General features: G+C 33.7%; 2 protein-coding genes across 2 annotated transcripts; both read left to right on the plus strand.

Moving 5' to 3' along the window:
* The first annotated feature begins 2,917 nt into the window (after positions 1 to 2,917).
* Positions 2,918 to 5,496, plus strand: LOC18051524 (pentatricopeptide repeat-containing protein At3g58590). Its single transcript, XM_024191556.1, has one exon. It carries the CDS (start codon positions 2,949 to 2,951, stop codon positions 5,169 to 5,171), a length of 2,223 nt encoding a protein of 740 aa, XP_024047324.1. The 5' UTR covers positions 2,918 to 2,948; the 3' UTR covers positions 5,172 to 5,496.
* An 8,616-nt stretch (positions 5,497 to 14,112) lies between these two features.
* Positions 14,113 to 14,373, plus strand: LOC18051525 (CLAVATA3/ESR (CLE)-related protein 5). Its single transcript, XM_006446693.1, has one exon. The coding sequence runs from the start codon at positions 14,113 to 14,115 to the stop codon at positions 14,371 to 14,373; it is 261 nt and encodes an 86-aa protein (XP_006446756.1).
* The last annotated feature ends 397 nt before the right edge of the window (positions 14,374 to 14,770 follow it).

Genomic DNA, 14,770 nt, shown 5'->3' on the forward strand with positions numbered 1-14,770 from the left:
GTTTTGGCAAAATGGTGATAGGGACTATATTGTTTTGCAGAAATGATAACCACAAATTAATACAAGTCTATGTGTTCAGGAATATAGTGAATTGGAATACAACTCATATCTCATTAGACATGGCAGCCGCATATTCGAAATTATGTTGCATGCAGTGCTTAAACTGAACAGGATATTGGCATTGACTCATCAACACGAAACAAGACAAATTAATAAACATACTCATTGTCATCCACTTTGTCTGAATTTAACTCAAAAGGAAAGGAGCATTGAAGTCCTACTACTATATAAGGAGAGTTCAGGATCATAGCGAGAATATTCGAAAGCTTCGAAAGCAATTTTCACATAAAATACGCATATGGCTAGCTTGAAATTCTGGGCATGTCTTGCTTTGCTTTTGATGACAATCTCGAGGTTCGAAAGTAAACCTCTTGAGAATAATTATCCTGAGAGGAAGAACAGTGTTGTAAGGAAAATTTGGCGAGAATTTTTGCCTGAGAAAACGAGAGAAGAACTTGAAGTGAAGCTGGGAAATAATGAAGGAACCAGTCGCATCTATTATGACTCAAAGAGAGTCAGTCCTGGAGGACCCGACCCCAAACATCATTAAGATGAATTACAGAGCCGGTGCCAGTGGATCGATTCACAAGCAACATTGGAGTTTTGATTTTAGGGTTAGCTTGTGACTTTGACTTGTAATCCAAGTTATAATAATACATGAATTTGTAAGATGGTTTTCACTGATCTTTAATTGGCCACCTGAATTCGAATGCTCATAAAAGTATGGGATTAAGAAATTACTTTACTATTTACCTACATTCTAATTTTTTAGTATTTATACGTAATATTTTGATAATTACTTTCTTGATAAATTATAAAAATGTGGTAATATATACATGTCTCCTAATTAATTATGCATTCAAGGTCAAAAAAGGTACTCTAAATCAAGGGGATTTCAACAATAAACGGAAGGTCAGCATGCATACTATAGGTACTCTATAGACTTACTTAGCCAGATTGCTATATATATGTGGACCTTCATGAAAAACAAATAAAGATTTTACGAAGGAAGACGCAAGAGTAGTCTCTTTCGGTTCTTACAATTGGTGTGTAATCATCCCCACCGTATTAATTAGGTCATCAAATACCACGAGCCACCCACATTTTCCTTTTAACACTTGCTAGATAAAATTGGCAACTGGACATATCAAAACTGTGATCAAAGTTATAGTTTTGCATTAATACAACAGATGATAAAGATAAAGATCGATTCGATTATCACCACCAACAGTCAAAATATAAGCATGTGATTGATGAATATTAGATAATAAAATTGTAAAAATAATTAAATATTAAATTATATACTTTCACAAATGCATACATGATACAAAAATTTTAAAATCTCATTACACAGCTTAGATGTTAAGACCGAATTGTGAATTTGTAACTCAAATAAATATGCATCCAAACAGAATCAAGTAATAGTTGCTAATCTAAGATATAATTTACCTATGTATATCTCTCCCTTTGATTTGATTAGATTTTATAAATCAATACCTTTCAATCTTTATATTGTAGACGGTAGACGACCTCAATTCTTTAGCGCCAAAGTAGGTTATAAATAATATGTTTGACGTGACAATCTACAATCTATTTTATGCGTAAACATGGTATGATGAAATCAATTAATAAATTGACCTACGTACTTTTAGTTTTTAGTTTGCTCCTTCGTTGTCGTGTGTACATGTTGAAAGAAGTTAATAGGTAATTAATCAACACAAACAATTGTCATTAATTTAATTTGTTGGTTCATGGTGGTGATTGGTGACTTGATCCATGCATGTAGCTACTGCCTACAGTGTAAATATGAATACGCTTGTTTGTTCGCCACATCTCAGCTTATTGTCCTGGATAGCTTGAGTCATTTCGTGAGATTCTTTTTCCATTATATTGATATCAAAGTAAAATGCTTTGGGCATATTGTTGATGCACACCAAGGGTATACATATAAAAGCTACCAAAAGCCGTCCTTCATGAGTAAGAGACATGACATATATAACAATGTATGCATAATCATTCATCAAAATCCAAGCTAAGACTTAAGAGTAAGTGTTCTTTGTGGATAAATAAGCTTTACTTTCTCATTTAATAATAAAAAAAAAATTGGTCATTGTGGTACATTTTATGTTAAATTTATTATCAAAACACTTGGTTTGATAATTTTCTCTCAAATTTCATATCAAATTATCGGATACATGATTTGTCATGCATTGTATAGTTGAGATATTTTTTTACAAGTTTCAAATGATGAATGTCACATCATTTGGGGGTTTAAATTTTGAGGTGTTTTTGATAAATAATAAGGATACTAATTTGTATCCCAACTGATATAATATTTATCTATTAGATGATATAATAATAACTTTATTAGTTATCAATTAATCATCTAATAACTAAATAATCCATGTAGTTGAGATTCAGATGTCGGTACTTAATCATCATTGTTGTTATTATTGTTTACTTAATGTAGTGGTCACCTATATACTTTGTAACCCTATAGGAAAACCTACACCATAAAAATTGAGAGGGAGTAGGTTTGAGTGTTAATACCAACAAAAAGTTAGCTTTAGGATTTTAATTCCCCTATCTATTAATAGAATGGTCCCTCCTATTAATAGGTATTAGGTTAGGTAGGGGCATGGGACTATTTTTTTAAAAAGAAAAATTAATAATGTAATAACCACTAAATTAAAAGGTTACGTGATATAGCAATCACTTACCTAATTCAAATGTGGAATCACATTCCTTATCATCGATCCACCATGACAAGCCCACTTCTAAAGCTAGTGGGCCATGCGCCCGGCACAAAAGATTTCCTTCTGAGTTTAAGTCATGGGCCACGACCCACACAAAACTGTTGATCGCCCTCTGTGAATTTTCCCGCCTGCATGAGCTTTCATGGAGATTTCATCAAACACCGTCAGCGCATTCTTCGCCTACTCAAAACTTGCTCGAGAGCTCCTTCCCTCCGCAGCACAAAACCTCTCCATGCGTTCACCGTCACGGCAGGCCCAAACCCTGACCAACCCATCTTTCTTTACAATAGTATTATTTCACTGTACGCATCTCTCGGGGAACCGGTCACTGCCCGGAAACTGTTCGACAAAATGCCCGACAGAAACGTGGTGTCTTTTAATAGCATAATTAGTGCTTACAGTAGATGTGGATATGTAGAGGACGCTTTGAGAATGTTTCTTTATATGATAAACAGGGGTTTTGAACCTACCCAGTTCACTTTTGGTGGGTTGTTGTCATGTGATTCATTGAATCCTGTTGAGGGAGCTCAGTTACAGGCTTCAGTCTTGAAGAATGGGTTATTTTGTGCTGATGCCTTTGTAGGGACTGCCTTGTTAGGGTTGTATGGGCGGCATGGCTGCTTGGATGAGGTGGTTTCTGTATTTGAGGATATGCCGAGGAAGAGTTTAGTGACGTGGAATTCAATAGTATCTATTTTTGGGAAACATGGATTTGTTGAAGATTGTATGTTTTTGTTTCGCGAGCTTGTCAGGTCGGAGGTCGCTTTGACTGAATCTTCTTTTGTGGGTGTTATTCATGGATTGTCAAATGAACAAGATTTGGAATTTGGAGAGCAGATACATGGTTTAGTGATCAAGAATGGGTTTGATTATGAACTTTTGGTTGCAAATTCGTTAGTTAATATGTACTTTCAATGTGCAGGCATATGCTCTGCAGAGAAAATGTTCAAGGATGTGGCAATTAGGGATGTTGTATCATGGAATACAATTATTGGTGCATTAGCAGAGAGTGAAAATTTTGGAAAAGCACTTGAACTCTATTTAAGAATGTCTGTGGATATAGTGTTTCCCAACCAGACGACATTCGTATATGTTATTAATTCTTGTGCTGGTCTGCAGAACTCAATCTTGGGAAAATCAATCCATGCCAAAGTAATCAAGAATGCTTTAGAATGTGATGTTTTTGTAGGTAGTGCATTGGTTGACTTCTATGCTAAATGTGATAATTTGGAGGGTGCTCATCTCTGTTTCAGTGAAATATCTAATAAGAATATCGTTTCGTGGAATGCTTTGATTTTGGGTTATGCACGTAAAAGCTCTCCTACTTCTATTTTTTTACTGATAGAGTTGCTTCAGTTAGGTTACCGACCTAATGAGTTCACATTTTCTCATGTTCTTAGATCATCATTAGCCTTCCAGCTGTTGCAGCTTCATTGTCTGATTATTCGAATGGGATATGAGAATTATGAGTATGTGCTAGGCTCACTCATGACGTCATATGCCAAGAGTGGTCTCATATCTGATGCCCTGGCTTTTGTCACAGCTTTGAACATACCAAGAGCTGTTGTCCCTACTAACATCATTGCTGGAATTTACAACAGAACTGGCCAGTATAATGAAACAGTAAAGTTGCTTTCTCAGCTTGAAAGACCTGACATAGTATCTTGGAATATTGTCATTGCAGCTTGTGCTCACAATGGTGATTACAAAGAAGTGTTGGAACTTTTTAAATACATGCGTGCAGCTCGAATTTATCCAGACAATTATACATTTGTCAGCCTTTTGAGCGCGTGCTCCAAACTTTGCAACCTTGCCTTGGGCAGTTCTCTTCATGGTCTCATCAAAAAGACAGAAATCATTTCTTTGGACACATTTGTTTGCAATATGTTAATAGACATGTATGGAAAATGTGGGAGCATTGGAAGTTCTGTGAAAATATTCAACGAAATGACAGATAGAAACGTTATTACATGGACTGCTCTAATTTCTGCTCTTGGACTAAATGGTTTTGCTCAAAGGGCACTAGAAAAGTTCAGAGAGATGGAATTTCTTGGATTTAAACCTGATAGGGTTGCTTTGATTGCAGTGCTTACAGCTTGCAGGCATGGTGGGCTAGTGAGAGAAGGGATGGAATTGTTTGAGAGAATGAATAGGAGTTATGGGGTTGAACCAGAAATGGATCATTATCATTGCGTTGTGGACTTACTGGTAAGATATGGACATCTTAAGGAAGCAGAAAAAATTATTACTACAATGCCTTTCCCACCAAATGCTCTTATATGGCGTACTTTCCTTGAAGGCTGCCAGAGGCGTAGAATTGCAAAATATGATACACTCAACTCAACTAAGTGTTAATTTCAAATGAGCACTTGACTCCATGCTGCTTATCTTGGTTGCACAGATTCCTTATTCCTACCAGTTATGCTTGCTACAGTTATAAGTAGGTTCCACAAGATAGATTGGCCAAGTTCGGTTTAAGATTCTGTTTGGCAGAGGTCTGTTTAAGCTTTCAGGATAATATGCCATACAGTGATGGAGAATTTGAAACCCTTGATCCCTTGCTTCTTTCTCTGAAGGTATCATTATTTCCATTTCATTTAGAGAATGTAAATCACCTGGGCAAAAGCTAACCTGTTTATTATAATGACCAAAGACTAGCCCCTTGTAGCTGCAACGGCTAACTTTTTTAGTCCTTCGCTTGCCTTCAATCAAAAACTTGGGCAAGACAACACTCGATCATCCAGTTGTTTAAGGATGTAGTTTTAGATGAGGTAGCTGGCTAAGAAACAGTCTTCAAAATCAGTTTGTTCAAATGAGTTATAAGATTATTTATTCACGTTGAACATTACTGTTTCTGTCACACCTCTCATTTCCTGATATAACAAATTTCGTTACTCTTGCAGTATCTATGAAATATTTAACACTCTTCGCTGCAACCAAGGCCGTATTGCTTTCTATTTGGTGAGTTTGTCCTGCTCTATAATAGCTTGATTTGAAGTTAAGGAGGACTACTGATGTTTGAGAAGACAACGTACAAATAAGAAAAGACGAGATAACAATATGAAGATTCTATCTGCTGTGATGAAATTAAAATTTTCCAAGCCGGAAAAGTAACTTTTCTTTTTCAACTTCATATGGGAGCACTCTGCCTCATCAAAATAATAATACTTCCTGACCGTTAATGGACAGCTAATTGTATTTGGTGGTAGTTGTTGTGTAAAGCTACGTTTCTTTCGTCCACTAGCACTACCTAAACTGCTGCTACTTTATTTTGTCCTTGAAACAGATTTTCTATTGCCCAAAAGTGCGAGATGGAGGTCAAGATTCTCTATTTCTAATTCCTAGAGATAATCTTAGGGCCATTTATGAAAGTGACTCTTTGAATAATCCTATGGATAGTGTATGTGGCGAACTGGTGGCAGAAAGAAGCTTTAAGTGAATGGAGAATAATAATAAGAAACTCAGGGCCATGTCATCAAGCTTTGTTAAAGAACTACACCACTGTCTAGACTCCAGATAAGGCTTTTACCACTAGACTTTGACTTCCATCTTCATTTGTGGCATCTCGGTTAACACTCTCGTCTAAACTTGTTCCACACACCGGCTCAATTTTGAGGTGCCATGTGAAGTCCAATCTCCATTAGCTAGCATAACCTGGTACCACGCCCAAACCAACCATGTGTCTGACTGGACTTTGTCGAGATTCCCCAGCCATACAAGTATACAACAGAAAGTTGACATTCATGATTGTTCTTTTTCATTATTATTATTATTATTATTATTGTAATTCATGAACCAAGAATTATATATTATTAATTTTTGTTTCATTCCACCCTCACTGGACCACATGAAAAGTCTCTTTGATTAAATTATGGTAAGAAGTCAATTTTAATTACGTGGGGAATTGAGTGAAAAACATACTTAAGATACTCAACCGCATGTGAAGATGTTTTTGCCTTGAGCGAGGAATAATGCGATCCTAGACATGATTTTATGAGCAATCCCCCCTAAATTTAAGTCCACCGCCTTCCAGAATTTCCCATTGAGACATGAATAAATCATTTTAACTGAAATGTGTTTGTCATTGGGTGTATATCATGCCTGGCAGGTATCTCGGGGAAGAGAAAGAGGGCTTGTTATCTAAATTTTAAAGGCACTAGAGAAAATTAAAGAAAGAAGGTTGATTTAAGAGAACCACTCTTCAGATAAGAAACACAGTCTATTGATAATATAATTTTTCTTTGCCTCTTTTCTTTTCATCATTTATTTAAATACAACTAATAAGATAACTACACAATACCAAATGTAATATAGCTACCACAAACCACTAATACAATACAACTACAACATTTAAACTACAATAAACCATAAAAAATAATAACCAGACATTACAATACATAATCAGCACACATCATTCGTCCTCTCTTAAAAAAAATCCTTGTCCTCAAGGAACTACTTGGACATTAATCATGTTTTGCACCTTGATTGACCAGGAGAATATTTTCCGTCACAATAGTAGCAAAGGCCACAGTCTTTACGCTCTTTTACCTCACTTGGTATCAAACGTTTAAATGTTGATGGAGTTGAATAGCGTGGCTGGGATCCTAACAAACCTTGGGGGGTTCTAGATTGGATTTTAGAGGGTTGGTTACAAAGGTTACATTTTTTCTCAATAAGTCTAACAAGTCCAATGGCTGTTGATAATGACCGAGGCTTCTGAATCTGTAACTCTAAGCGAGTTTTATCTTTGAATCCTCCAACAAAACTACCAACTAAGAAGTTTTCTGGTACATCCTGCACCATCTGAGACAATCTCTCAAATTCTTCTTGGTAAGCCAATATGGTGGTTTTTTTTGCTTTGATTGGAGCCAAGCTTTTGAAGCATCATCGAGCTCTGTTGGTCTAAATCTTTTAAGAAGGGCTCGTGTAAACTCAGCCCATGAAGCTGGTCCTTTTGTTTTCATTAGCCAACGAAACCACTGTAGTGCGGTTCTTTTAAGTGGAAAGATGCCAATTGCACTTGGTGTTCCTCCATAATCTTCTGATATTCAAAGTATTGTTCAGCCCTGTAAATCCAACTATTTGGGTGTTCACCATTGAAATTTGGGAATTTTAATTTTAGTGTTCGGCCAAAGGATAAATTTGTTGTTCTAATGGATGAACTAGATTCTCCTAGCTTTGGACTTTGGATGACACCTGCACCGGCTTGGGAATATTGGGAACTTATTTGGTCATACTTGGTGTTTAGTCTCTAAAGTTTGCTAAGAATCTCTTGTATGACTACATCTTGATTCTCAAATTTTATAGTAACAAAGGTTTTGAAATCAGTCTCTTTTTTTTGGGCTGGTTGCATCAGCCATGAGGAACCTGCTCTGATACCAAATATTACGTAAATCTTAGAGACACGAGAGAAAATTAAAGAAAGAATGTTGATTTGAGAGAACCACTCTCAAGATAAGAAACATAGTCCATTGATAATAGATTTTTTTTCTACCTCTTTTCATTTCATCGTCCATTTAAATCCAACTAATAAAATAACTCTTCAATACCAGTTACAATGTAACCACAACAAACCACTACTACAATAAAACTACAACATTCAAACTACAATAAACTGTAAAAAAAAAAACCGAACATTACAATACAAATTTAGCACACATCAGGCTCCCCTACAGAAATGGAAGGAATGATTGCCAATTTATGTATATTTGTAGTTTGAGGTAATGGAAGATCCACAAACATTCAGAAGACAAGAGGACATTTGTTCATGGGATTCATATTTGTCTTCTCCGTGAAACTTTCATAATGTTAGATATGATTATAAACAAAAAGCATCGAGGGAAAAAAAAAATACTGACCCATTTTATCTCCACTAGCTTTACTTTTTTGTCATGTTTGCATCCACCTTGAAGCAAGGGCGGACCCAAAAATTTATATTACCCCAGGCTAAATTTAAAATTTTATATTTTGAATTGAATATAAATATTCATAAGTAAAAAAAAGTACATCAAATAATGAGGACACGAAAAAATTTACGAATATGTACTCTAAACAAAAATAATTGTACAAAAAAATTAGAAAACAAAAGATAATTCAAATATAAAAACACTATTTTTTAATTATGGAATCTAACATTGCAACCTATAATAACATCTAATTATATAAGAATTAATAAATCAATTAAGAAATTTAAATTAGAATAAATCAATACATGTAATTATAATCATTTAAAAAGTGCAAGTAGAACTTTATGTTTGAAAAGTACTTAGTTACCATGCTTAAATAAATTAAATAATTAAAATCTATTCATCTTTTTAAACTATAAAAATATTAGTCGTTAAGAGTTTCTATAATAAATTAAACTCTAACCTAGCAAAAAGGTATTTGCGTGCCGTTATTTCTTTACCAAACACTCTGACTCTCTTTAAAAAATCAGATCAAAATACTCAAATTTTAATTTCTAACTTATCCTCTAAGTTAATGTAACTAATAAATAAAATCTCAACATTTACATAAAAAATTTATGAAATTGTTAATAATTTTTATTATATATGTTTTTAGTATTTTTTAATAATAGTGACGATGTTATATTACATTCACATATTTTATTAAATTAAAATATTTAAAAACAAATTAAAGTAGTAATAACATTTTAAACCCCTAATGTTTTCAATCTATTCAATAAATATATAATTTAATCATTTTATAAAAAAAGTCATTAATTTCAGTTGGAAAAAAAATATAATTGAATTAAGGACATATTTGAAAATAAAATAAAAACTCTATTATTTTATGAAATTTGATGAAAACATAATTGTAACTGAATTGGGGACTTGTATAAAAATAAAATAAAAATTCTATTCTTATTAAGATTAATCAAAAGACAAAGGGTTTCAATGATTGTTTCTGGACTAGACCGGGCTACAGCTGTAGGTCCGCCACTGCCTTCAAGTATAAATAGGATGGTTCATTAGCGAACTTCATTCATCTAAGGAGCTGATTGTCAAAACTAATAGGTTTGTTTCAGACCTTAGCTAATAATCTCCCTTTAGAAATCATCTTTTGTAGCATTGGATGGCTTCTCAAACTGCTAGTCGAGTTTTGATGCTATTCTTTGTTGTCTTGCTGATACTACTACTTATCCTGAGGTCAGAGGCAAGATCCCTTAAACAGACGAGGATCGACAGTCGCCTTCTTTTGAATGATTTAGGCTATGACAAGTACAAACTGGAGTACTTTCGACACGAATCCATCTTTGATTCAGGAACCAGGAGAGTGTCACCTGGAGGACCAGATCCCAATCATAACTGATATTCTCCGACAATGCCTTAAGCATTGCTCCACTCATGAGGTTGTTTCGAACAAATGCTACCGATCAATTTCTGTTGTATTATGTTGCTTTTTCTTATATTTTTTTTTGGGTTAAAAATATATTATAAAATGAAAAAGCTTGTTTGTTTTCTCTTATCACTCCAAAACTTTTACGACTGTAAAAGCCTTCTGGATAAATAATTCCTGATGTTTAAGTCTGAGAAGGACATGTTGAACGCAACTAAAGCAGATGAACCATCTTCTGGAGAAAAACAGCTTAAAAATTATTAATCTGAATGATAGTTTAATGACGAACAAACTTAAAAAGTATGAGATCGAGGATTCATACAATGGACCAGTAGACTCACTAAAAGTGGCTAGGGTTTAATTGTATATCATGCCCTAATCTTAGAACAGGAGGTTTCTTTCTTTCTTTTTTTTTTTTTCTGACAATGTTTTGTTGTGTATTTTTTTCTGTCTTCTTTCCCTTTTTATGGGGTCAATCAAAGGGTTTGGACAAATGAATAATTGAATCTATGAGGATGATTTCTCACTCTATTATATGGAAAGTAACGAACTGCGTGTCAAAGAGGCACTTGTGCACGACAATATGGTCGGCAAAAGAAGCTTAGTTAATTATATACGTTGAACATTATAATTCAACAATTAATACAATCACAGATCTTGTTTAATTCTCACATTAAATCGATCACCTGATTAAGAATATATATCAAGATCTGAGTAATCTCCGAGAGAAGAATGGATATGCTGCTTCAGATGGATTTTTCAATCAGAAAATTGGAAGAATTCTTAAGTCATTCCAGGATTATATATGCCTGAAACAAATTTCATATTTGAAACAGACGAAAAGATCTTCCTAACAGCCGGTTTATTTGTCCAGACAAAGATATTTTTAACATAGTTTTGGTTTTGAAGGCTACCCTGCGATCTTGCTCATGCATTAGCTAGGCCCAGGGTAATTTTGTTTCCTTCTTCGGCAGCTAACGGCAACACATTTTCATCTCATCATTGAGATCGAGGGTTCAAGTTTTTTTTTTTTTTAGGTTGAGGGTTCGAGTTTTACTTATATGTGTGGTAACAGTAGAAATTTCTACTCATTTAAGAGTAGACCCTTCATTTCTTGGGATAAAAGTTTTTAACTAGCTAGCCTTCATCTAGGCATGTCCTGACTGACTTGTATTGGTATATATTAAATAAAAAAATTCTACTTTCAATTTTAACGTTAGAATTATGGTATTTTGTGATGAAGCACGTCATGATTTTTTCCAGGATTTAAAAACTGATGGTCATATTCTACAATTTTGGGTTTAAGATCTGTATTCCAACTCCTAGATGTGCAGAAATCAGTAGCTTTTGATATTATTATCAACAGCAGAACGTGGGAATGATTACAAATTTTTCCTTAATAAAGTTTCAAATCAGTATATATACAAAGTTTCTAACGAGAGTTCCACATTTTTATGTATTATACTGTATGGCGTAATGATTTTTTCGCACTTTATCAAAACGTCATAACACTAATTGAAAAATTTCTCTCTTTGTGTGTATGTGTGTGTGTGTCAAATTATTCTGAATGTAAAATGATCATTTTCAAAATACTTCAAACTTTTGTAAACTTTAACTTACCCTCATTTTGTTCAAAAGATTATAAAAAAAAATGGGGGTGAGTTAATTTTTGTTTAATCTTCTTTACAATATAAAGGTAAATTGAGATTTACAATAATTTTGATATAAATATATTGACATAATGAACAATTGAAAAGGGAAGAATTTGAACCCTAAGAAGGGAGCAAGAGACAAAGAACCAAAATATTAGAATTTCAAAATATTGAACACAAGAATTAATCCAACAGGGTTAATGGTAAAGATTGCTATGATAAAAATTTAAGCAAGATTGGCTTTTGTCTCTTCTTTTTCTAGGTAATGTTGCTAAAGGGTGAAATGTTCCCAAAACAACCCACCTCAAATCACTAATGTGTCCACTGCCCAACTAGAAAATTCAGGTCTAATTAGTATTGAAGTGTTATAACTTTTAAACTATATTTATTTTTAAAGAAACAATAACTATGAAATAAAAAATGATAATGCACAGTAAATATGATTTTTAAATAATAATTTTGACAAAGAAAGTAAATTTTTTTAATCATACAAGTGTGAGATCAAATTATTTTAACTTTCAAATTGTACAACAAGTATTCACCAAATAATTTAGTATTGTAATCTCAATACTAAATAGGACCTCAATAATACAAAAAAATTCATTCAAAAAATATAGTATATTGACACATCAATTTGATGTTCGACTTTATATTTTTCATTTTAAAAAACGGAAATGAAAAACATTGTGTTTTGACATATCAGTTTGTTAAAAGAAATTGTTACAATAATTTACATTCCCAACATTATTATTGTTAATGTTGTTTCTTTCTTATCCGTTTCTTATTTTATTTCAACATGAATCTGACTAGATCAACTCTGGATAAATGTCCTGCGTGGAGCCACGACTTCGGCACTATTAAAAAATTGCTGCAACAAAGTTCATCCATGGATCCATTCATTGTCAGAATGACAGAAATTGCCCGCCGCCAGCAGCATTATAAAATATCTTGTTATTTGTCATTAAACTAATGTGTGTGTGTGTGTATTTTTATTTTTTTTTACTTTTTTGGTGAAACAAAACCAGGTATGGTGGTGCCCCGTTAAGCTTGATGATCAAAAGGGATATATACAATACATATATACATATTACAAGCTCTCTGTTTAGCTATTTTATATGAGTCTGGCTTTAGCGATAGAAACAAAAGAATAAAAGAGGGAAAAAAAATAAAGGAACAAAAATTTAAAAGCGAATTGGTTCTCTTCATTATCAAAAAGTAAATCTGTCCATTTGCAATGCAACTACTTATTGGATCAGATAGGATAGCCACCTGCGATAGGACTTGGTCAACTTTTAGTAGACTTTGCATAGGACTTCCAATAAGCTTCTTATTACTTGGCCACTTTGCTTATCATTTTCGGTCAAAAACAAAGAAAAAATTACACTGCTCTCTGTCGACCACTTCATGATTCATCATGAGCTGAAAGAATATAAGCAACTCAAGAATCTATGAACAAATAACATTTGAAGATGTCTTTGTCATCAGATTTCCTAACTTTTTTATTTAATCCTCTTCCATTATCAGCCACAAGAAACAAACCATTCTTAATAAACTGATTCATACTAAAGTAATGAAAGTCGGCTAAATGTTATTGGGAAAATCAATTTGGCACATATCTGTTTGGTTTAAAAAAAAGGTATTAATTAATATTTCCAACCCAAAAGAAACTTAAAAAAAAAACTATATTGTTTGGATATTCTTCTCTTCTTTTCCATAAGAATGTGGATTGACTCATCCAACTACAAACCCATGTGGAGACTATAACCATATGATTCAGACGTTGAAAAGTGACAAATCAAAACCCTTGGCAGTTGAGAATTATTCTAGAGACATATCCAGAGATGTTTATTGAAATTTATGTTGCTGATCATGCATGATTGTTATAATTATGAAATACCATTATAAAAACACAATAGATAAAAATTTAAAATTGAGATATGAAGGCAACTCCATACTCTTATGGAGGGAGAATCTTTGCAGACATGATATACATATCCTATATCATAAAAACACACCCCACCCCAACAAACCAAAAAAAAAAAAAAAAAACTCTGCGGCGGTGCTGAGTGTACAGAATCTAATTTGGGAGGGTTCTGTCGGTCAACATGTTCTCTCCACTGAGAAATAACAATTTATACTTTTTTTTTCGGGTTATTGTTATGTGAAAAAGAATGCTTGTTATATTATATATATGCAAGTTATTTGCATCATCTTCCATTGAAATATATCTCAAGGAACTGATTGATAGTTATAAGCCATCTTCCTCCTCAGTAGTACTGCATAAATAGCCTTATTTATTAGTTATCATGGGTAAATCATCAAATATTGCCCCAATGTTGATGCTTTTCTTTATCGTTTTTTCTTTGCTTTTCATGAGTTTTCAGGCACGTATTCTTCATGATGAACAGCAGGCCAATGCCATGCAAAGCAATATTGATAGCCAACTTCTGCTGCGTGAGCTAGGGTTTGATCTCACCAAACTTAAGCATTATCAGAGGCTTTCCAGTACGATTCATAGAGAGTCTGACAGAGTCTCACCGGGAGGACCAGATCCTCAGCATCATTAATGATTATTTATATATTTGAAGATCAGCTAATTCGTTATGCATGTTTGTTTACAGGCATGCATGGTAAAAGCTGAAATATTATCGCATTTTTATCGCAGGCAAATTTGCATGTATGAGAGAATTGAAGGACTTGTTTGCGTTTAGGAGAACGAACTTGTAATAGCTGGAGTTGCATGGCAATAAAATGAATCCTCTCTCTCCTTTTTTTATCTTTTTATTTTTTCTTTTTAGTGATTATGGCTTTTCTTCAACGTCAGGATTTGTCCAACACTTCATGACTCAGCAGGGTAGCAAAAGCAGAACAACTATAAAATAAACTCACTCACTCCATATAAAAACGCGAATACACGAGTCTAAATTTCATGGGGTGGTCGTGAATCCTACATCTCTTCAACTG

This window comes from Citrus clementina, unplaced genomic scaffold, assembly GCF_000493195.1.
Source record: "Citrus clementina cultivar Clemenules unplaced genomic scaffold, Citrus_clementina_v1.0 scaffold_2, whole genome shotgun sequence".
In the NCBI taxonomy this organism is placed as follows: domain Eukaryota; kingdom Viridiplantae; phylum Streptophyta; class Magnoliopsida; order Sapindales; family Rutaceae; genus Citrus; species Citrus x clementina.

Excerpts from the sequence above, each read along its gene's own strand:
- LOC18051524 (XM_024191556.1), top strand. The coding sequence starts at position 2,949 with ATGAGCTTTCATGGAGATTTCATCAAACACCGTCAGCGCATTCTTCGC.
- LOC18051525 (XM_006446693.1), top strand. The coding sequence starts at position 14,113 with ATGGGTAAATCATCAAATATTGCCCCAATGTTGATGCTTTTCTTTATC.